The sequence below is a fragment of the Coturnix japonica genome, chromosome 7, assembly GCF_054131305.1.
Source record: "Coturnix japonica strain WE chromosome 7, WE-NBRP24, whole genome shotgun sequence".
Taxonomy (NCBI): Eukaryota; Metazoa; Chordata; class Aves; order Galliformes; family Phasianidae; genus Coturnix; species Coturnix japonica.
In genome coordinates, this window is record NC_140669.1 from 33,384,961 (window position 1) to 33,401,508 (window position 16,548).

Genomic DNA, 16,548 nt, shown 5'->3' on the forward strand with positions numbered 1-16,548 from the left:
GAAACAGTTGAAAAGTATTCACTAAAAACCACTTACAGCAGCCATTTAACCAATTAAAAAATCCCACAAGAATTGCAGCAGTGTGTATTTGGCTTTGGTTTAAAATGTATATTACAAATGCATGTATTTTGGTTGGTTGTTATACAAGTGGAAGAAAAAGGAGGATTGTCTGTTGTTTTGTTATCCTTAATAACAAGTACTCCTTCAGATAAGTCCTCTTTTCAATCACTAACAATGATTTGATTTCCTCTTCCGTGAGCCTGACAGTTGCTATTCTGTAGTGGGATTTCAGGGGAATCACACCACAAGTAGAAGATAGGAAATTTATTATTATGTTTTTAAAAAGTAAGTATTCCCAGCCTAAAATACTGAAAATGATGCAATGTGTTCATATACCAGATAATAAAAAATGTACTGTTACATCTGATTGTTGTCTGGTGTTGAAAAGCCACAACTGGAACATTACACATACTAGGACAGTTGCACAATACGGGGTACCACATGAAGGTGTTTGTTCAAGTTCTTACTGACACATCCATAGGTAACAAGGGAACACAGCCCTCACTGAACTCTATTAGATTATGATCCATAGCACTTAAAATTCAGGGAAAATCTGTTGTCAGATTCTGAGCCTCTTTGGAACCATTTAGGACTGTTTTTCATCACAGGAAGCACAGCCTTACTACAACTTATTTTTTATACTGTGTGTATCTTGTTACTGTTACAGAAGCATTTGTCTTATTAATAACTTATGGCATTTATTTCCATTACAGGTAGCTTTAAGAAGTATGAGAAATTATCAGATAAGTTTAACAAACACAGGACTGCTTTACAGCTTGAGCAGTTGCAAGAGAGAAAAGGATGAGTCTGATGCTGTTGTAAAGTGACCAATTGTGACACCAATGCAATAAAGTTTTCAATTTTAACTTCTTACGGTGCCATTTGAAACTCATAACCACGACTAGGAAACAGACAAATATATTTGTGCCAACAAATATTCTGCTTTTTTTGTCTGTTTTATGATGATATTTTGTCTGTCTAATGAAACATTGCTAAATTATCACTTAAAAAATGTACTTGACCAAAAGCTTACCCGTATTATTTCCTGTATTTTGAGAAATGGTTTCAGCCTGGGCAGTTTTCCTGTTCAGTTTGTTCCACTTCCTCACCAAAAACTTCAACCTTGGTAGCAGAATAAATTTGGACAATCATTAATAACAAGAAAAAAATACACCAAGTGTTAATGTTAAACTTTCTGTAGGCACAAAGCATATTATATTGATTATTCAATTAAGTAACAATTCTTGTAGGAATAGAGAAGGGATTTACATGATTTACACTGGGTTTACATTAAATAATATTTCATTTTAAGTCTAGCAAGCCAACAGTTGACAAGACGCTCTACATAAGCTACAGGCTATAGCAGAATGCTAAACTCACTGTTGCTGCCAGCAGAGCCAGCAGTGTGCAGTGCACAGCAACTGCCAGCATCTTCCCAGTGATAACTGTTACACCTGTCAGTTCTCTGCAGTGCTGAGACCACCTAATCTTAAGGATCTGAGGTGACAACAGGTTGTTTACAATAACCTTTTCTTTCTTTTTGTTTGTTTGCTTTTAACCCCCTCTTGTTTGTTTTCCCCAGTTTCTAAACACCAAAGAACTAGATTCTGAGAACACATAACCATGTAACCTTATGTATATAGGAGGAAAAAGAATAAGAAAATCCAGTAACCAGTCCCTCAAAATGGCTCACTGGGACAGCAAAACAGGAACAGGCATTGGAACTTAACCACAACATCCTCTTTACAGTCTTAGGATGTAGTTGCTTTGAGTTGGGAATGTTCACCAGTTTTAGCACTACTCCTTCACTCCAGCCCTAAATTCCAGGGAGCTGTGGGGCCTCAAAGGGTTACTCTATACTTTCATACTGATATCATTATAGCATCCACTTCAAAGACAGCAGCCCAGACAGTCTTAAACTTTATCCTAACAGTTTTTAGTAAACAAGAAGATTGCTCATAAGTTACTACCTTTAAATTACATTTTTTCCACCCAATATGTGGGCTCAAAATACATTACGGAATAGCATATCATCCTAAGCACAGATATCAAAATCCACTCCGTAGTAAATAATGGTGCGTGATGGAGTCATGCTCAGTGAAATACAGGCTACTGAGCTTGGGAGAAGAAAATCATCACTGATGGGTTGGTAACGTAACAACACAAGAGGCTAACCAGCATGTCCCAAATAGATAAAAGGGAAAATGAAATGATCAGCTTGTATTTGTTGCGCAGTGATGCGCAAACCAGCTTTTAGAAAGCTTTGTTTTGGTACGAATTCCACTTAGCCCTGATTTCAAATAGCAATTTGGCCAAACTTACAGCTAACAAGTCATGCTCTGGAGAAAGCTTCTGCTTAATATTCAGGTAGGATAAACCATACCAACTACCCATTTTATCTACGCCCAAGAAAGTGTTTTGCTTTTACCTTGATACAGCAATGACCGCCCTGACTGCACATCTGAACTTGGTAAAGGGGCGGGAGCGGGAGGCAGAAAGTTGCAGGTCTGCAGGCGAGGGGTAGATTCCCATGCGTGCTATTAGAGAGAGAGTTGCTTGTTCACAGTCTTGAAATCCACCAAGAAGCAGCAGGAGGTATTTCTTCTGATACACCAGAGCCTTTCTAAAGCTCTCTGCTCTTAGGTACTTCCTATATAATCTCTGTAACTGTTAAGAAAAAAAAATTAAAGCCATGAAAATTTAGCTATAGCAAGCCTAGAAAAGTTGACTGCATTTTCCAGCAAGAAGATTCTAACACTTTTAATCTGCAATGACAGCAATTGCATTACATAAATATTAACCAGGAAGCATGCTGAGGTGTCTGACTTGATTACAAACAAATCTGTCAGAAAAATTTAAAACTAAGGAAAAAAAACAACAACATTTGATAATTCCATGCTTATCTGAATCTTCTTCACATTTAAAAGTAAAAAACAATTCTCAAGAGATAGATGATTCTTGGTGCAAGTTTCTGTTTAACACTAAGAGAGTTATAAAGGATCTTTTCTGATGAGGGACATACAGGAAAAGAGTGCTCTTCATTTACATTTATCTGTAAAGACAATCACTGTGTACAGAAGAACAATGCAGCTAGTGAGAACAGAGGAGCCAAGGCACCCCAGCTCTCTCAATCTTTCTTCATAGAAAAGGGGCTCCAGACCTCTGATCATCTTTGTGGCCCTCCGCTGTACCCACTCCAACAGCTCCACGTCCTGCCTGTACTGGGGACCCCCACACCTCATCACAGTACTGCAGGTGGGGCCTCACAAGGGCAAAGGAGGGAAACAAATCACGTCTCTCACCCTGCTGGCCTCCCACCCATTTTTTGATGCAGGCCAAGGAACTGGCTCTTACTATCGGGTATTATTATTGGCAGTAACTGCATTTTACTCATCAAGTGGCACAAGCAAGTCATGTGTAACACATGCAGTGTTTATCAGACTGAGTGCATAGAGGCCACAAGAGATGGAGTGAGACCTGCTCTGCATTCCCCCCCTCCACAGCATTCCATGGTCTTCCACACAGTCAACACTCAAGTTATGTGCAATCAACTCATTATAATTTTAATGAAAAGTCGCATCATATGCTTAATGTGTACAGTCTTGTGGGACCACATTATGTGTTCTTCACAGCCACATGTGGTCCATGGGCTGAACACACCTAGTTTAAATGATGTGCTAATGCCTCTAATGTTGCCTGCTCCTGCAGCTCCAGACAGCTGTTTGCCAAGCATCACTATCATTTTACCTTAGGATTGAGCGTTTCCACTGCTTGTTTGTTTTCAGTTTCAGCAGTTGCTTTAGCCAGTTCAGACTCTGCCTGTTTCAGTGCATTCTGCAGAATGCTTCTTTCTTGCCGCCAAGCAGCTCTTTCCAGTTCTTGAACAGGGTTGGTATCATCTGTAGATCTGATCTAAAAAAGAAACCATAAGTGAGTGAGCCATGGTAATTCCTGAACGTTCCTTCCACAAACATCTCAAGTCAAATCATTTGGCTTGCTTCCATATCCAGAAGCAGCAGAGAAACGGACATACAAATGTGTTTGTTTACATACATGCACAAAAGCACCTTGTAAAGCATACACAGATGTAACCTCTAAGAAAACAGCATTCAACTATGAGAATATTTAGTTTTGTGGTAAATCAACTCTTCCAGGAGACCAACAACTCCAGATTCAATTTTTACAGAAGTTCTGCCTTCATAACCCTCTTTATATCAATTTAAGTGTCAACAGTTACATCAATGTATCATGCAGCAGATCAGAACCAAGAGGAAAGATGTTTTTGAGATGGTTAGCATTTTGTCCTTTGAAATCAAATCTATACAGTACAGGAGCCAGTACACACAGCTGACCCCAATTTCTTCTTGTAGCTCATTTTAGTACAGCCTCACTAGGAGTCTGAACTTCTTCAAGAGTTATTTCTTAAGAATATTTCAGTACAGTTATTTTCGACATTTATATTTGTCTTCCATGAAGAACATAATTTCACAAGCAAAAAATCTTGTATAACAAAGAGTAATACAAGAGAGCCATTAAAGAGAAATATTTTCAGTATCTGCAACATGCACAGCAACAAAATATCAACAAAACTCTTAAGTCAGTTAATGATTGGTATGTACATGTATTACCAGCCCCGCTACGTGCTTGGTGCTGAAGCTTTTTCTCAAGAATTCCTGCTGGCAGTGCTAATTTATTCTGTCAGCTCTGTGACAGACTTCTAAGGTCCCTATTATCCAACAGCAGATGTATCAAAGAAACTGATTCCTGCTATGGTTTCTTTATAGAACAAAAAATGTGTTTCCATGCTGTCCGTATCTTTGCAGCAAATAATTCACCTCCCTCCATTCTGACTTTGCAACTTCCTTTACAATTGCAGAAACCAAAGGCTTTCTACTTCTCAGCATACAGAAGAAGAGCTTAAAACACAGCAAAACACTAAAATGCCAAGAATCTAATACAATTTTCTGAACTGTTTTAAAATTAGGTATTTCCTCCTTTCCAGGTTAAATCCTTGTCCCACGCTTACCATCTAATTTAGACATGGCCGATACAAATTCAGATTTCTATACTAAAGTTGGATAAACTAAAGCATGGAAGGTATATCACTATGGTCAGTTAGATGAGGAAAAATAGCATCTATGGATCCAGGGTAGAGAAAAGGACAGAGAATACAAAAAACGCTTCAGGTAATTGATATCAAAGTCAGTTCAAATAAAACCCACATGTCTTATGCTGAACTGGAGGGAAGCAGCACTGATCTCTCCACAGACCATCCCAGTAAGGAGTATGCTCCTTCCCTCCCAGGCCTTTTGCAGTCCTAAAGCTACAAAAGCTGAATTCGAAGGCTGAATTCGAAGTAACACACATTGTCTGAGGAATCCTACCTGATATTCACCTACGTGCTTGATTTCTACTGCATCAGTTGACATAAGATTACCATCAGCTTGTTTTGGTCTCTTCTATTCTGTAACATTTTGCTAACTTCTCTAACAGTTCTTTATTTATCAGACCCCCAAAGTTTCTAAAGCATGTAGTTAAGCACACTTAACAGAAGAAGAAATGCAGAGAAGCACCTGAATCAAGACACAGTTCTAGAGAATAACCTGAAAAGGGGGCAGAAAAGAGGGACATTTGCCCGCAGAAAAGAGATATCAAGGTGTGTTTGTACTCTAAGCTAAATGATAGCATGTCTTTAGACTGCTCCTCTAAAAACTTCTTATCATAAAGAAGAATAGAGACCTTTGCTTCACTGTGGTCATTACAACAACTTTCTCCAGATCTAAGCGATCCAACAACAGGAGCAACTGCTTATTCAGCTTGGCATTCACTGGTATCTTGTTAGAAGCTTAGAACTAAGGAAGCTGATTGTGGAAAAGCTAGGAGCATTAAAAAAGCATCTGCAGTAGAGTTTCTAAAGCAGAAGACCTAATGAACCTGAACATGTTTTTTTCCTTTTCCAGTTGAGCGGTAACTTGTAGTAAGCTGAGTCAGACAAATAGCTCAGATCCAGAGAGAGCTATACTAAGTCTGACAAGTTGAGTCATAAGGAGGCTCAACACCCCCACAGACTCTTAGTTTTCTGAAAGGAAAACAGCTGAAATAACTTCAAAAATGCCTACCTGTGAGAGGGTACAACCCTCTCCCCTCAGGACTGGAGATGATCCACTTGGCAACCACAAAAGTGGTTTCACAGATGACAGAAGGTTTATTGTCTTTTGTAAGCAGTAAGACACAGGGAGAGCTTGCACCATGCCTTGCCATGTTTTTGAAGATCATGCTTATATTATAGAACACGTGAAAACAACAGAAGCTACAAAAGCCTCTTAACAGTCACAACTCTTTCTCAAAGGTTTTTTTTTCCTAGGGATCTCATGCAAATTTGTAGGTCAAGCAGTGAGAGAATAGAGGGAAGATAAATCTAATAGAGACAAAATTCTTGTTAAATCTGCTTAATCCAAGGCCAGAAGGGCTACAACGCGTTTGAAGGTCTCTTAACTACAGAAAGACATATATGACAGTGCAAAGTTATCTGGTGAATAATATGAAATGTAAGAGATTTATCTTTTATGTGTTATCTAACAATACACCTGAGTTCTACTGAGTTTTACTAAGGTGTGTAAAATACCTGCAATACTGCAGCTATGAGACAAAATTTCCCTCATGAAATGACAAATGACTGTTTTGCTTTTTGAAAAATGCTTGGCAGTTTGCTGAAAAATAACTGTGCCTGGACATATTCAGAAAAGGAAACAACTCTTTCCACTGTTTGATATCCTCAGACGTATTATATACTTATTACATAACTAGGAAAAGAATTCCTTTGGTAGTAGACTCAGCAATGCAACAGAGAAAGAGACATACATAGAAAAACGCATACTAAATATGTTGGCATAAAGATGGTGTGAGTAAAAGAGTTCCTGTCTTTTTTCTACCATCAAGCTGAAAAAAACAGATTTCCTCAGAACACTAAAACAAACCCCTACAACACAAACACCACCAACACTGCCACAACTTAGATGTGTACCAGAACCCAAAGAACACAGAACAACCTCCTGATAATGAACAAATATATGCCATTTTCCTCACCTGAGATGCAGGAGGAGTCAATAAATCTGATTTTAGTTCCTTTAATGTCTGCAGTAAAGATGCTACAGCTTCATCATTTGATACATACCAGTCACTAACCGTTCTGTTAAAAAGAAACACTTTGTCAGTATGGTTGATTTTTAGTGATCTTATATTATAGTTAGCACACATTCTTCCTCCCCATTGAAATATCTTAAGTTTTGATGCTGTCCTCATTTACTACCTATCAAACACAACACAATGAATCAGAAATTTTTATTAAATAGTGGAATTTCTAAATAGTGCTGAACAAAAACTTATTCAGAAATCCGTATTCTCTACCAGTGTGAAATTCAACCATGCAAATTCAGGCTGCAGCAAAATTTTATTGGTATTTTACTTTGCTGCCATAGAAACTAAAAATTACTGAGCTTGGCCAACTTTTCCCTTCCTCAATACAGCCCACCATTCCAAACCTGCAGCTGCCTTGATTAAGCTGTTTTTCTGATTGCTCTCCAATCCGGATTTATTTGCTCACTGCAAACTAAAAAAAAAACTCCTTCAAACTCCTGTTTTCTCTTTTTGGAGTTGCTCTTTTTATGAAAGGTTACTTCACAGATCTGGTTTGCAGGCAGGCATAAATGATTTTTACAGGAATGGGGATGACAACCTTCTAAACACAGTCTGCTAAGCACCATGTAATCATGGTTTCACATCGCAATCTTGTAAGCAGAGGAAATGATACGCAATCCATTTCCTTTAGCTGATGGCTCTCAGCCATGATCTGTGCGAGTTCAGAAGCTATATGGAGAGAAAACTACTGTTTTATGAACAGCATTTAAGCTACTCACTTATCTACAGTTTTACACATTAACTCAACGAGACGTGCAGCTACAAAAAGCAACTGTTGTCTTATCTTCTCCAGCTGTTGCTGCTGCTGCAAGTTGAATTTTTCAGTTTCTTTTGTCATGGGCTCTTTGGCATTTTGATCTTTGTCTGAAGTACACAACGGTCCTCGTTGACTGCTGGGAGATGGAGGACTTCTTTCTGTTTCCTCTAAGATCGCCATGATTTCCTGCATCTCTTTAATTCTTTGTTCATCCCTTTGGTGTTGCAGTTCCAAGTTTTGCTATTTTAACAGAATAAGTAGTAATAAATTGCCACTTGTACATACACACACCCCAGTACATATGGATTTAGATATGCAGACCACATATGAAAGCACCACACCCAACTAACATATCCACATCTCAGTGTTTCTTAAGCCATGTACCACTTTACAGGGGGAGACTTGTACTACTGCACTCCAGGGCTACCAGGAAGCCATTTAACTACAGAGTGAGCATCATCTCCATCCATTTCCTGACTTTGCAACTTGCAAGTCTTCAGAAAGTCTACAAAGCCCCCTTGTTCCTCTAATGAAAGTGAAGGAGCTGAGAAACAAGGGTGAAACCTAGTTTGGTTACCTACTATGTTTAAACCACACTTAATGTCTCCTCCATTTGCTAACAAGAGGCAATCCCCAACATAGACCTAAACTAAACCCAGAAAACAGCTACATTTGAAAAATGCAGGCAGCTGGTTTAAAGCATTTTTCATAACACTCTGTTACAGGGAAGGAAACATTTTAATTAGAGGACATTATGCACTGTGTTAATTACCAATTCATGGTTAATTCAATCTAAGGGAAGACTCAGACATTCTTACAAGTCTCTCCTGATCCTTCTGTCAGCCCTCCTCTTTGTTTCTGTTTGTTGCTGCTGCCTTTGCTCTCTCTACTCTTTCTTATTTTTATCTTGCACTGTTTTGAAGAGTAACTGCAATTCTTCCCACTTAGCTTTCAACTTTGCCTCTCTCTCCTTCTGGGCCACCAGGGAATGGATTACCTCTTGCTTTTGACTCCTAAGAGATTCCAGTGTTGCTCGGAGTTTGTTAGTGGTCTCATTCTCCATTTGTGTTTCTTCACAACACATCTGTACTTCAGCCTCTAGTTGCCTTTTGGAACGAATGGCTTTCTGGTGTGTTTTCTCAATGATAGCAGCTAGCTCTGCCTTGCGGGATCTCTCTTCCTCCAGCTGGGCTTGGAGCTCTCGGATAAGGGCCTGTTCTAGCAATAACTCCCTGCGCTGACAGGAAGCCTCCTCCTTAGCTTGCATGCTCAACTGTTCTGTCAAAACACGCTCGTGATTCAAGGAATTCAAGAGCTCCATAGAATGATTTCTCTCAGCATCCAAGTTCTTCTGTAGCTCCAACACTTTGTCATGTTCTTGAGACAATAACGCTTCACAGCGGGAATATTCTATCCGAAGTTCCTTGCGGAGATTATCATTTATTATTTGTTCATGCTCTAAGGATACAGACAGCTTGTTATTTTGCACCATCTGCAAATCCAAGGCAGCCTGTAAATCCTGCACAATGAGAGAAACACAGTGATATTTTAACATAAGCACTCATTTGTGGGGTGCTCTGGCATTCAGTAATTTTCAAAATTATATTTTATTCAAGGAGAAAAGAAATCAAGATTGAGCCAGACTAGTTCAGGTATTTAAAAAATTAATTTATAAACACAAGTTCAATTTTCTGAGTGCCAGAAACATGCTCTTTACAGTCACGATACCAATTAATACAACCAAGGATCTTAATATGAATATACCTTGTGGTACATTATTTTTCCTTCAATCATTAATAACCTCACTGAGAAATCAATTTATCTTTTTTTTTTTTAACATTACCCAATCATCTTAAATGATATCTGAAGCAGAAATAACCTGAATTTTGATTAAAAAACACTAATAAACAGTCATCTAAGCAGTAAGACTATCTATAAAACCTTTTGGTTTTACAGCCCACCTATTTAAAAAATGCAGAACAGACTGATGACAATAACCCATTTTCATTAGTCTGATTTCATAAAGGAAGCAAGTAAATGAAGGGGCAGCCTCAGGAAGCCAGAACAAACATGGCAGGGTTTTCTGCCCTCTCTCCCCAGGCAGCACCAGATCTCTGACCACTAAGCGGCACAAACCTGGTACCATCAGTTTTCTGTAGTACTGGGAATGCAGGACTGCAGTCACCTGAGAATGGTTTCACCTCTTGCACAGCTTTACCTGGGGCAGTGCACTTTCACTTTGCTTTTGACCAATATGGTCCCCGTGTTCTCTGCATGAACAGCCCTTGTACAAGATACACACAGTGCTAACGTGCTCCACCATAAAAGCAGAAAAAAAGCCAAACCAACAAAGAGAAAACACCTACACACTTAAATAATTACCAGAAGGAGAACAAAAATCAGAGGGCAAACCATAAGGAAATTGTCAGAGGAGTTTGGCTTTGGTTTGTAATTCTACAAAAGACATATGTTAAAAAGACAGGAATGAGAAGATGATTATGTCCTTTGCAAGATTCATTTCTATCACAGTATCAGTGAGAAAGCTGGTAATTTGTTTCCCATTCAATTCAGAAAATAGGGTACAGAAACAAAACCAAAACAAAACAAAGACTGCTGGACCTCAGATAAATTACATTAGAAAGGTTTCTGTTACTTTCTCCCAAGCATTTGTATCAATGCTTGCTTTTCTCTGTAATCTCAGTGACACACTGCACATCCTCACAGCACACCTGCTTTGTAACGAAAGGCCTGGTTACACAACTGTGGAGTCTGTCTGTCTCTCTGTACAGCAACAGGTGGTACAAAACTGACCCTAAGAAAGTATAAGGATCTGAAAACATTAAGATGTCAAAAGGATGCATTCAGTGTCTGCTTATTTGCATAGCTGCTGTAAAGGAAAATAACAGAAAGCTTCAATTCCGCATGGGAAAAATGCCATGCACATTAGGTAGAAGCTTTTTTTCTTTTTTGTAAACTGTCATTGAATGAAAACACTGGATATAAAATAGTACAAAATTAACTTGTTAGTTCACTTCTCTTGGTGTATGAGGTTAAGATGTTGGGCATTACCTCCAAGGTCTTTTTCTTTTCATCTTCTGCTTTCTTATGCTGAAGCTGTTGCTCCTCAAGCAAAACTCGCAGCTCTGTTTCAGTCAGACGTTCAGTCTGCAACTCCAGCAGAGTAGCTGTCAAATCCTTCTCTTTACTTTCCAATTCAGAACTGAAAAGTTCAAAATGACATTTGTATGTTCAGAACAAAATATCCTTCTCTAGTGATGCAAGTGAGACGCTTTGGATTACTTTTTGTGATCTGACCTACAGATTTACTTCCCTATGTGGGCTTCTTTCTTATAGGGTCAGTTTCAAGTCACAAATATTTGCATCTGAAAACAGTTTCTCTCCCTGCAAGCAGAGCTAAAATTATCCTATAAGTAGGATAACTAACAAAAGACAGGGATAAATAATCTATGTTGCTGGAACAAAATGTGTGTCCTGTGAAAGGAAAGAAAACCACTGGCATACACTAGGAATAAGAAGGTGGAAAGAAAAATTATAAAAAGAACACAGCAAAATGACAGGCAGACAAAAGTGCCAAGCAAGAGACCAAGACAAAAGAAGCAGAATAGTGAAGATGAGTTAGATTTGCATGGCAAGGTATTGGTAGTGGGGGGTCGCAGGAGTGCCCTCTGTGAGCAGAGCCCAGCACTACTCCACATCAGATCACAGCCAGCTCCAGCTACTTCAAAAGAGACCTGCTGCTGAGCCATGGGTGTTGGGTGTGCCTCTGGGGCAGACTTAAAAACTGCAGCAGGAGGTCTGGGGGAGCTGCTGCCCGAGAGGCCCCATGTTGGAGCAATGTGCTATTGAGGGATGGGCCCTGTGGAACAGAGCAGTGCCGGAGTAGTGCTTGGAGAGCTGCAGACCCCTCGGTCCACACAAGATTGGTTGGGGAAGAATGGCATTTTGGGGAAGGGACCCCACATGGAACAGAGGAGGGGACTGACCATGGAGAAGCTGCAGATGAAGAAGTGTTAGGGACTGACTGTAGCCATTCCCTTGCAATACTCTGGGAGGAAGAGGTGGATGGGAGGAGGTGTTTTAAGTTTATTTTTAGTTCTCCCTGCTAAACTTCATTAGCAATAGGCACTATGCTACATTATTCTCTCTTATATTGTTTTGACTGTGACAGTAATTGTTGAGGGATCTCCCTGTTCTTATCTCAACCCATCAGCCTTTTTCATCATACTTTCTCCATCTATTCTATTGAGGACAGAGAATAAGAGTGTGATGTGGTGGAGCTGATCTACCTAGTGGTGTTAAACCCCCAGAGAGGCACAGGAGGGACAGATACCATGCTGTAGTTAAGAGGTGATTATCTCATCACTTTTACTACGGCCATACAATATGCCTTGACCATTGAGATTCTGCGGAAGAAGGTAAATGTGTAAATTTGAATGAAAGCTAATATACATATGAAAAGTAACAGAGGTGTATTTGTGGATTCAGCGTATATAAAGCTTTCTCAGACTAGTTAATAAATTTAAATATACAAACTGTACTTCTCACCGGAGCTTGTTTATTTCTCTCTGATGCTCTTCTAGAGATTTCTGCAGCCTTTCATTTTCTTGTTTATGTTCATACAGATCTGACTTCAGGGTTGATACTGCTGCTTTTTCTTGATTCAAGAGTTCACATGTTTCAGAGGCTCTCTTCTGCTCCTCAGACAGTGTGCTATGCAGGTCACTCACAATGCATTTTTCCTGCTGAAGTTTATATTCCAATAATTCAACTAGGATAAGAAAACACGAACATTCATTTTACAGAGATTTTGACATTAAGTTTATCAGTCATACTGCTCCAATTGCAGAAAAATGAGCTGTAGTAAAGTATTCTTGACCAGAGAATTCATTTATTTTCATATATGATATGAATAACTGGAAAGATATACAAATATTGCTATTGGGCTATTGATAATAGGTGAACAGTTGGAATGAATGATCTTTTAGGTCTTTTCCAACCTTGGCGATTCTATGGTTCTATGAAATATGCTAAAGTTTTGCTGCTAGTGGACAAGGGAAGAATATAAAAGCTGTATCAGACTAAATGAGCTACTGTGATATACTGCAGATCACCTATTAATAATAGATTCTACAACTTGTTAGGAAAAAGCATTGATTTAACATCAAATATATATATATATTTTCATCAAATATGTATATATATCAAATATCCTGTTGGTTTTTTTTAAGCTTCTTTATTTTTCACAAAGTTTTCTTAACCACTAACATTTGAATTAAGAAGAAAAGGCCTGCTTCTTAGCCTGCAAAAATAGCAGGAACCGTAAGTGCACTAATTAAACTGAAGAACTGTTTATCATCAGCTTCTTTGCAGAACAGTTTATACTTTTTTTCCTTTTATCTGCTAGGCAAAAAAAGAAAGAACTGACATAGAAAAGCAGAAGACAAGAACTTGACAATTACTACCTTTCCTTCGAAGCTGGTGTTCTTGTTTGCTCCCTTGATCTTCTACATTAGTAAGAGTTTCCTGCAACTGTTGTAGCTTCTCTTGATTCTGAAGATGTGTCATGCGTAGTTGAGCTCGAAGCTCCTGTATCTCAGAGAGCAAGTTGTTCCGGTCTGAAGAGAAAAGGTGCTCCACAACCATCTGCCTCTGTTCCTCCTAAAAAAGAACCAAGTCCTGTTTAATCTACCAGTATATTCTTTCTTCCTTCTACAAAGATAAATCCCAGAGTAACCCTCATATGTACAACTGTTAAAAGGAGGCAAATCCAAATGACCAAGTTTGTACATCTTTTTGATTCAAAAAGTTAACCTTATGAAACAGAAGACCCAACTTAACTAGCTTCTTAACAGCACAGTAGTTATTAATAGTAGTTTATACACTGAAGCTGAAAGCTAATTGTTACAATGAAAAAATCCCAAACCGATATGGAGTTAGCTCACGATACACTCTTTGCAAGAGAAGTTTGTGAAGCTCCAGATAGAATTATTTTAGCAAGCATTTCTTTTTCCCTGCCCAGTCTGGTGGTCACTACTTTATTTCTGACTCCTAGGTAAAATAATCAACAGGCTTTATAACACAAGACACAAGAGTTTGAGAAAATGGTACCAAAACACAGACTCCCATAAAAGCCTCATGATCCCACCCAATCTAGATTGATGCACAGGGCGTGATTTAACAACTGAATTAGTAAATCTTTAAAACAATGATAGTATCCATGTCCAGATCAAACTTCAAAATTAAGTATGAGGGAATAGAAGTGATTTGGGAGCATAACACTCAGAGGCCTTATTTTCTTGTTGTTTCACTACATATACCAGTTCTTCCACTAACACAACTTCATCACCACACCCAGGACTGGAGACATGAAACATCAGGTCAATTTGCAGCACGTTTTTCTCCTACTCAGACATACTCTGTACTTAAAAGAAGTTCTCCTCTACAATCAGTAGCAAAATCCGAATGCTCCTGTGTTGGTTTTTATTGGAAAAAAACAAACACAAAAACCCAAACAAACCACAACACCTATATGATCTCTCTCTAACCTACTCATTGATGTCATTACTGATACATTACTACTAATTTAAGTAGAGCCAAGGCATTCGAGAGTCCTGTTCAAATCTTCGTAGTTTTCTGTTCCTCTTACATATGTATGTATATACACATAATAACACAGCATATGCATATACCCAAATATATACATACTAAAAAAAGTCAAGCAGATTTTAAAGGGTGGAAGCCATCTTCCGTGTCTTACCTTATCTCCTCTATCTTCCATCTTGCTAAGATAATCTTTCAGTGACTGTATAGCATTCAGCAAGGCTAAGCCCTCTTTTTGCCATCCTTCCATGATTGCTTTTGTCTGATGAACGTTCTTCAGCTCCTTAAAACCAAAGGAATGTTCTGACAAAGCCAATATCTTGTGGCTCTCCTCATACACCAACTTCAGCACAGTCTGAGAAAGAAAAAGAAAGCAATACTAAATATTCGAAAATAGGCATCACCATCATGACAGCATATGAGTAGGATGCAGTAGAAATAAACAACAAAATTAAGTTTGTACTTGGTTGTAATATCAATAAAGGCATGCAGTTCTGTTCCACTACTTGATGTGCCTAGCAAAATCAGAATACACTTACACACACTTACATAACATTCTCTGGTAACTGCTGACTGTGTCCTAACCACTGAGATTGGTGCTGTTACAGTACAAATGTTGAAGCACAGACCAGCCTATCTATTGCTGTGTATGCCACCATGCAAACATGCAACTAAGATAAAGGACCGTACCCAGTCTTTGTTCTCTCTGAAGTACTTATTCATAGAAAAATTATCCATGTTCTATCACGTCACCATATGCCAGTGATACCAGATAACCTAATTATGCATTTAGACAACCTTAGTTTGGTCTAGCAGATTACATAGAAATAACACCTCCCAAAATAATCAGTCTTAATTTACACAGCAAACTCCGTTTTCCCTAAAACTGTCAAGCAAAATAATCTGTTTTAAACAAATTCCCTGTTCACAAGCTATTATCCAATGCACAGATGTCTCATTTCAGGAAGAGTCACTGGAGATTTAAGCCATTTTCTACTTACATCTAACCAAAAATACCTCAGCCCTCACACAGAGCTGTATCTTTTTGCTACTCACTTTAACAACACCACGGTATTTTTCCTTAACTACTGGTGTATTTTCTTTGCACTTTTTGTGAAGAACTTAACTTGAACCAACCTGAGTTCAGGTTCAGTTAGTACTGCAAGAAGCAATGTTTCATGCTACAACCCTTCAGCAAACATTAACAATGGAAACACTAAATCGCTCATACCAAACATTTGGTACTGGACTGTGCAGGTTTTCCAGTAATAATTGACAATCCATGAAAGCAACTAAATGTTTAACAACTCTTTTTTTATATCCTCCTTCATCTATTGAGTAAGCTGAAAGTGTCTGTTAGACATTTGGGGAAGCAGCAGTTATTATGTTGAAAGTATACTATTTCTCTTTTAATATCACTCATGTTTCTTCAAGTACTATTGCAATTGAACCCCCTGTAGCCTACCTCAATTTGAGGTTAAAGCCATTATAGAAAGTTTACAGTACAAACGTAGCAGTTAACACTATCAGCATTTCACTTCTGCACTTCCAATTTTAATTCACTAGTATGCTTACATGATTTATATATTACCTTTAGTTGCGGGGAAAGCATTTCTTTTTCTCTCACTGATTCCATAATATCTGGAAACATGCCACAGTACTGCAGGTAAGCCATGACATTAGCATCTGGATGGTCTGATGTTTGTAACTGCTCATTCAGTTTAGCTGCCAGATTTGATCCGGTACCTAGAGAAAGAGACAGTTCCCCCACCCCAGAGGTTACAAACACAGAGAACTCAAAACCAGCAGAACTGTGCAAGACAACCTACTTAAACAAGTAAAAAGGTCATAAGCTGCCTTTGGCCACAGAGATGATGATGTTATTATGTCAGGACTCACTAAACTCCCATGTC

At 38.6% G+C, this 16,548-nt stretch overlaps 1 protein-coding gene across 43 annotated transcripts in view; it reads right to left on the minus strand.

Moving 5' to 3' along the window:
• PCNT (pericentrin) overlaps positions 1 to 16,548 on the minus strand; it is an 83,795-nt gene that overhangs the window by 3,618 nt on the left and 63,629 nt on the right. For all 43 annotated transcript variants that reach the window (XM_085553763.1, XM_085553762.1, XM_085553761.1 and 40 more), the window contains 11 exons: positions 16,227 to 16,381; positions 14,793 to 14,990; positions 13,498 to 13,693; positions 12,581 to 12,803; positions 11,084 to 11,234; positions 9,012 to 9,533; positions 7,977 to 8,254; positions 7,147 to 7,249; positions 3,808 to 3,972; positions 2,489 to 2,727; positions 1,094 to 1,182 (listed from right to left, as the gene is read on the minus strand). In XM_085553763.1, the coding sequence (XP_085409889.1) occupies positions 1,094 to 1,182; positions 2,489 to 2,727; positions 3,808 to 3,972; positions 7,147 to 7,249; positions 7,977 to 8,254; positions 9,012 to 9,533; positions 11,084 to 11,234; positions 12,581 to 12,803; positions 13,498 to 13,693; positions 14,793 to 14,990; positions 16,227 to 16,381 (2,319 nt within the window). The remainder of the gene's footprint in view (positions 1 to 1,093; positions 1,183 to 2,488; positions 2,728 to 3,807; positions 3,973 to 7,146; positions 7,250 to 7,976; positions 8,255 to 9,011; positions 9,534 to 11,083; positions 11,235 to 12,580; positions 12,804 to 13,497; positions 13,694 to 14,792; positions 14,991 to 16,226; positions 16,382 to 16,548) is intronic.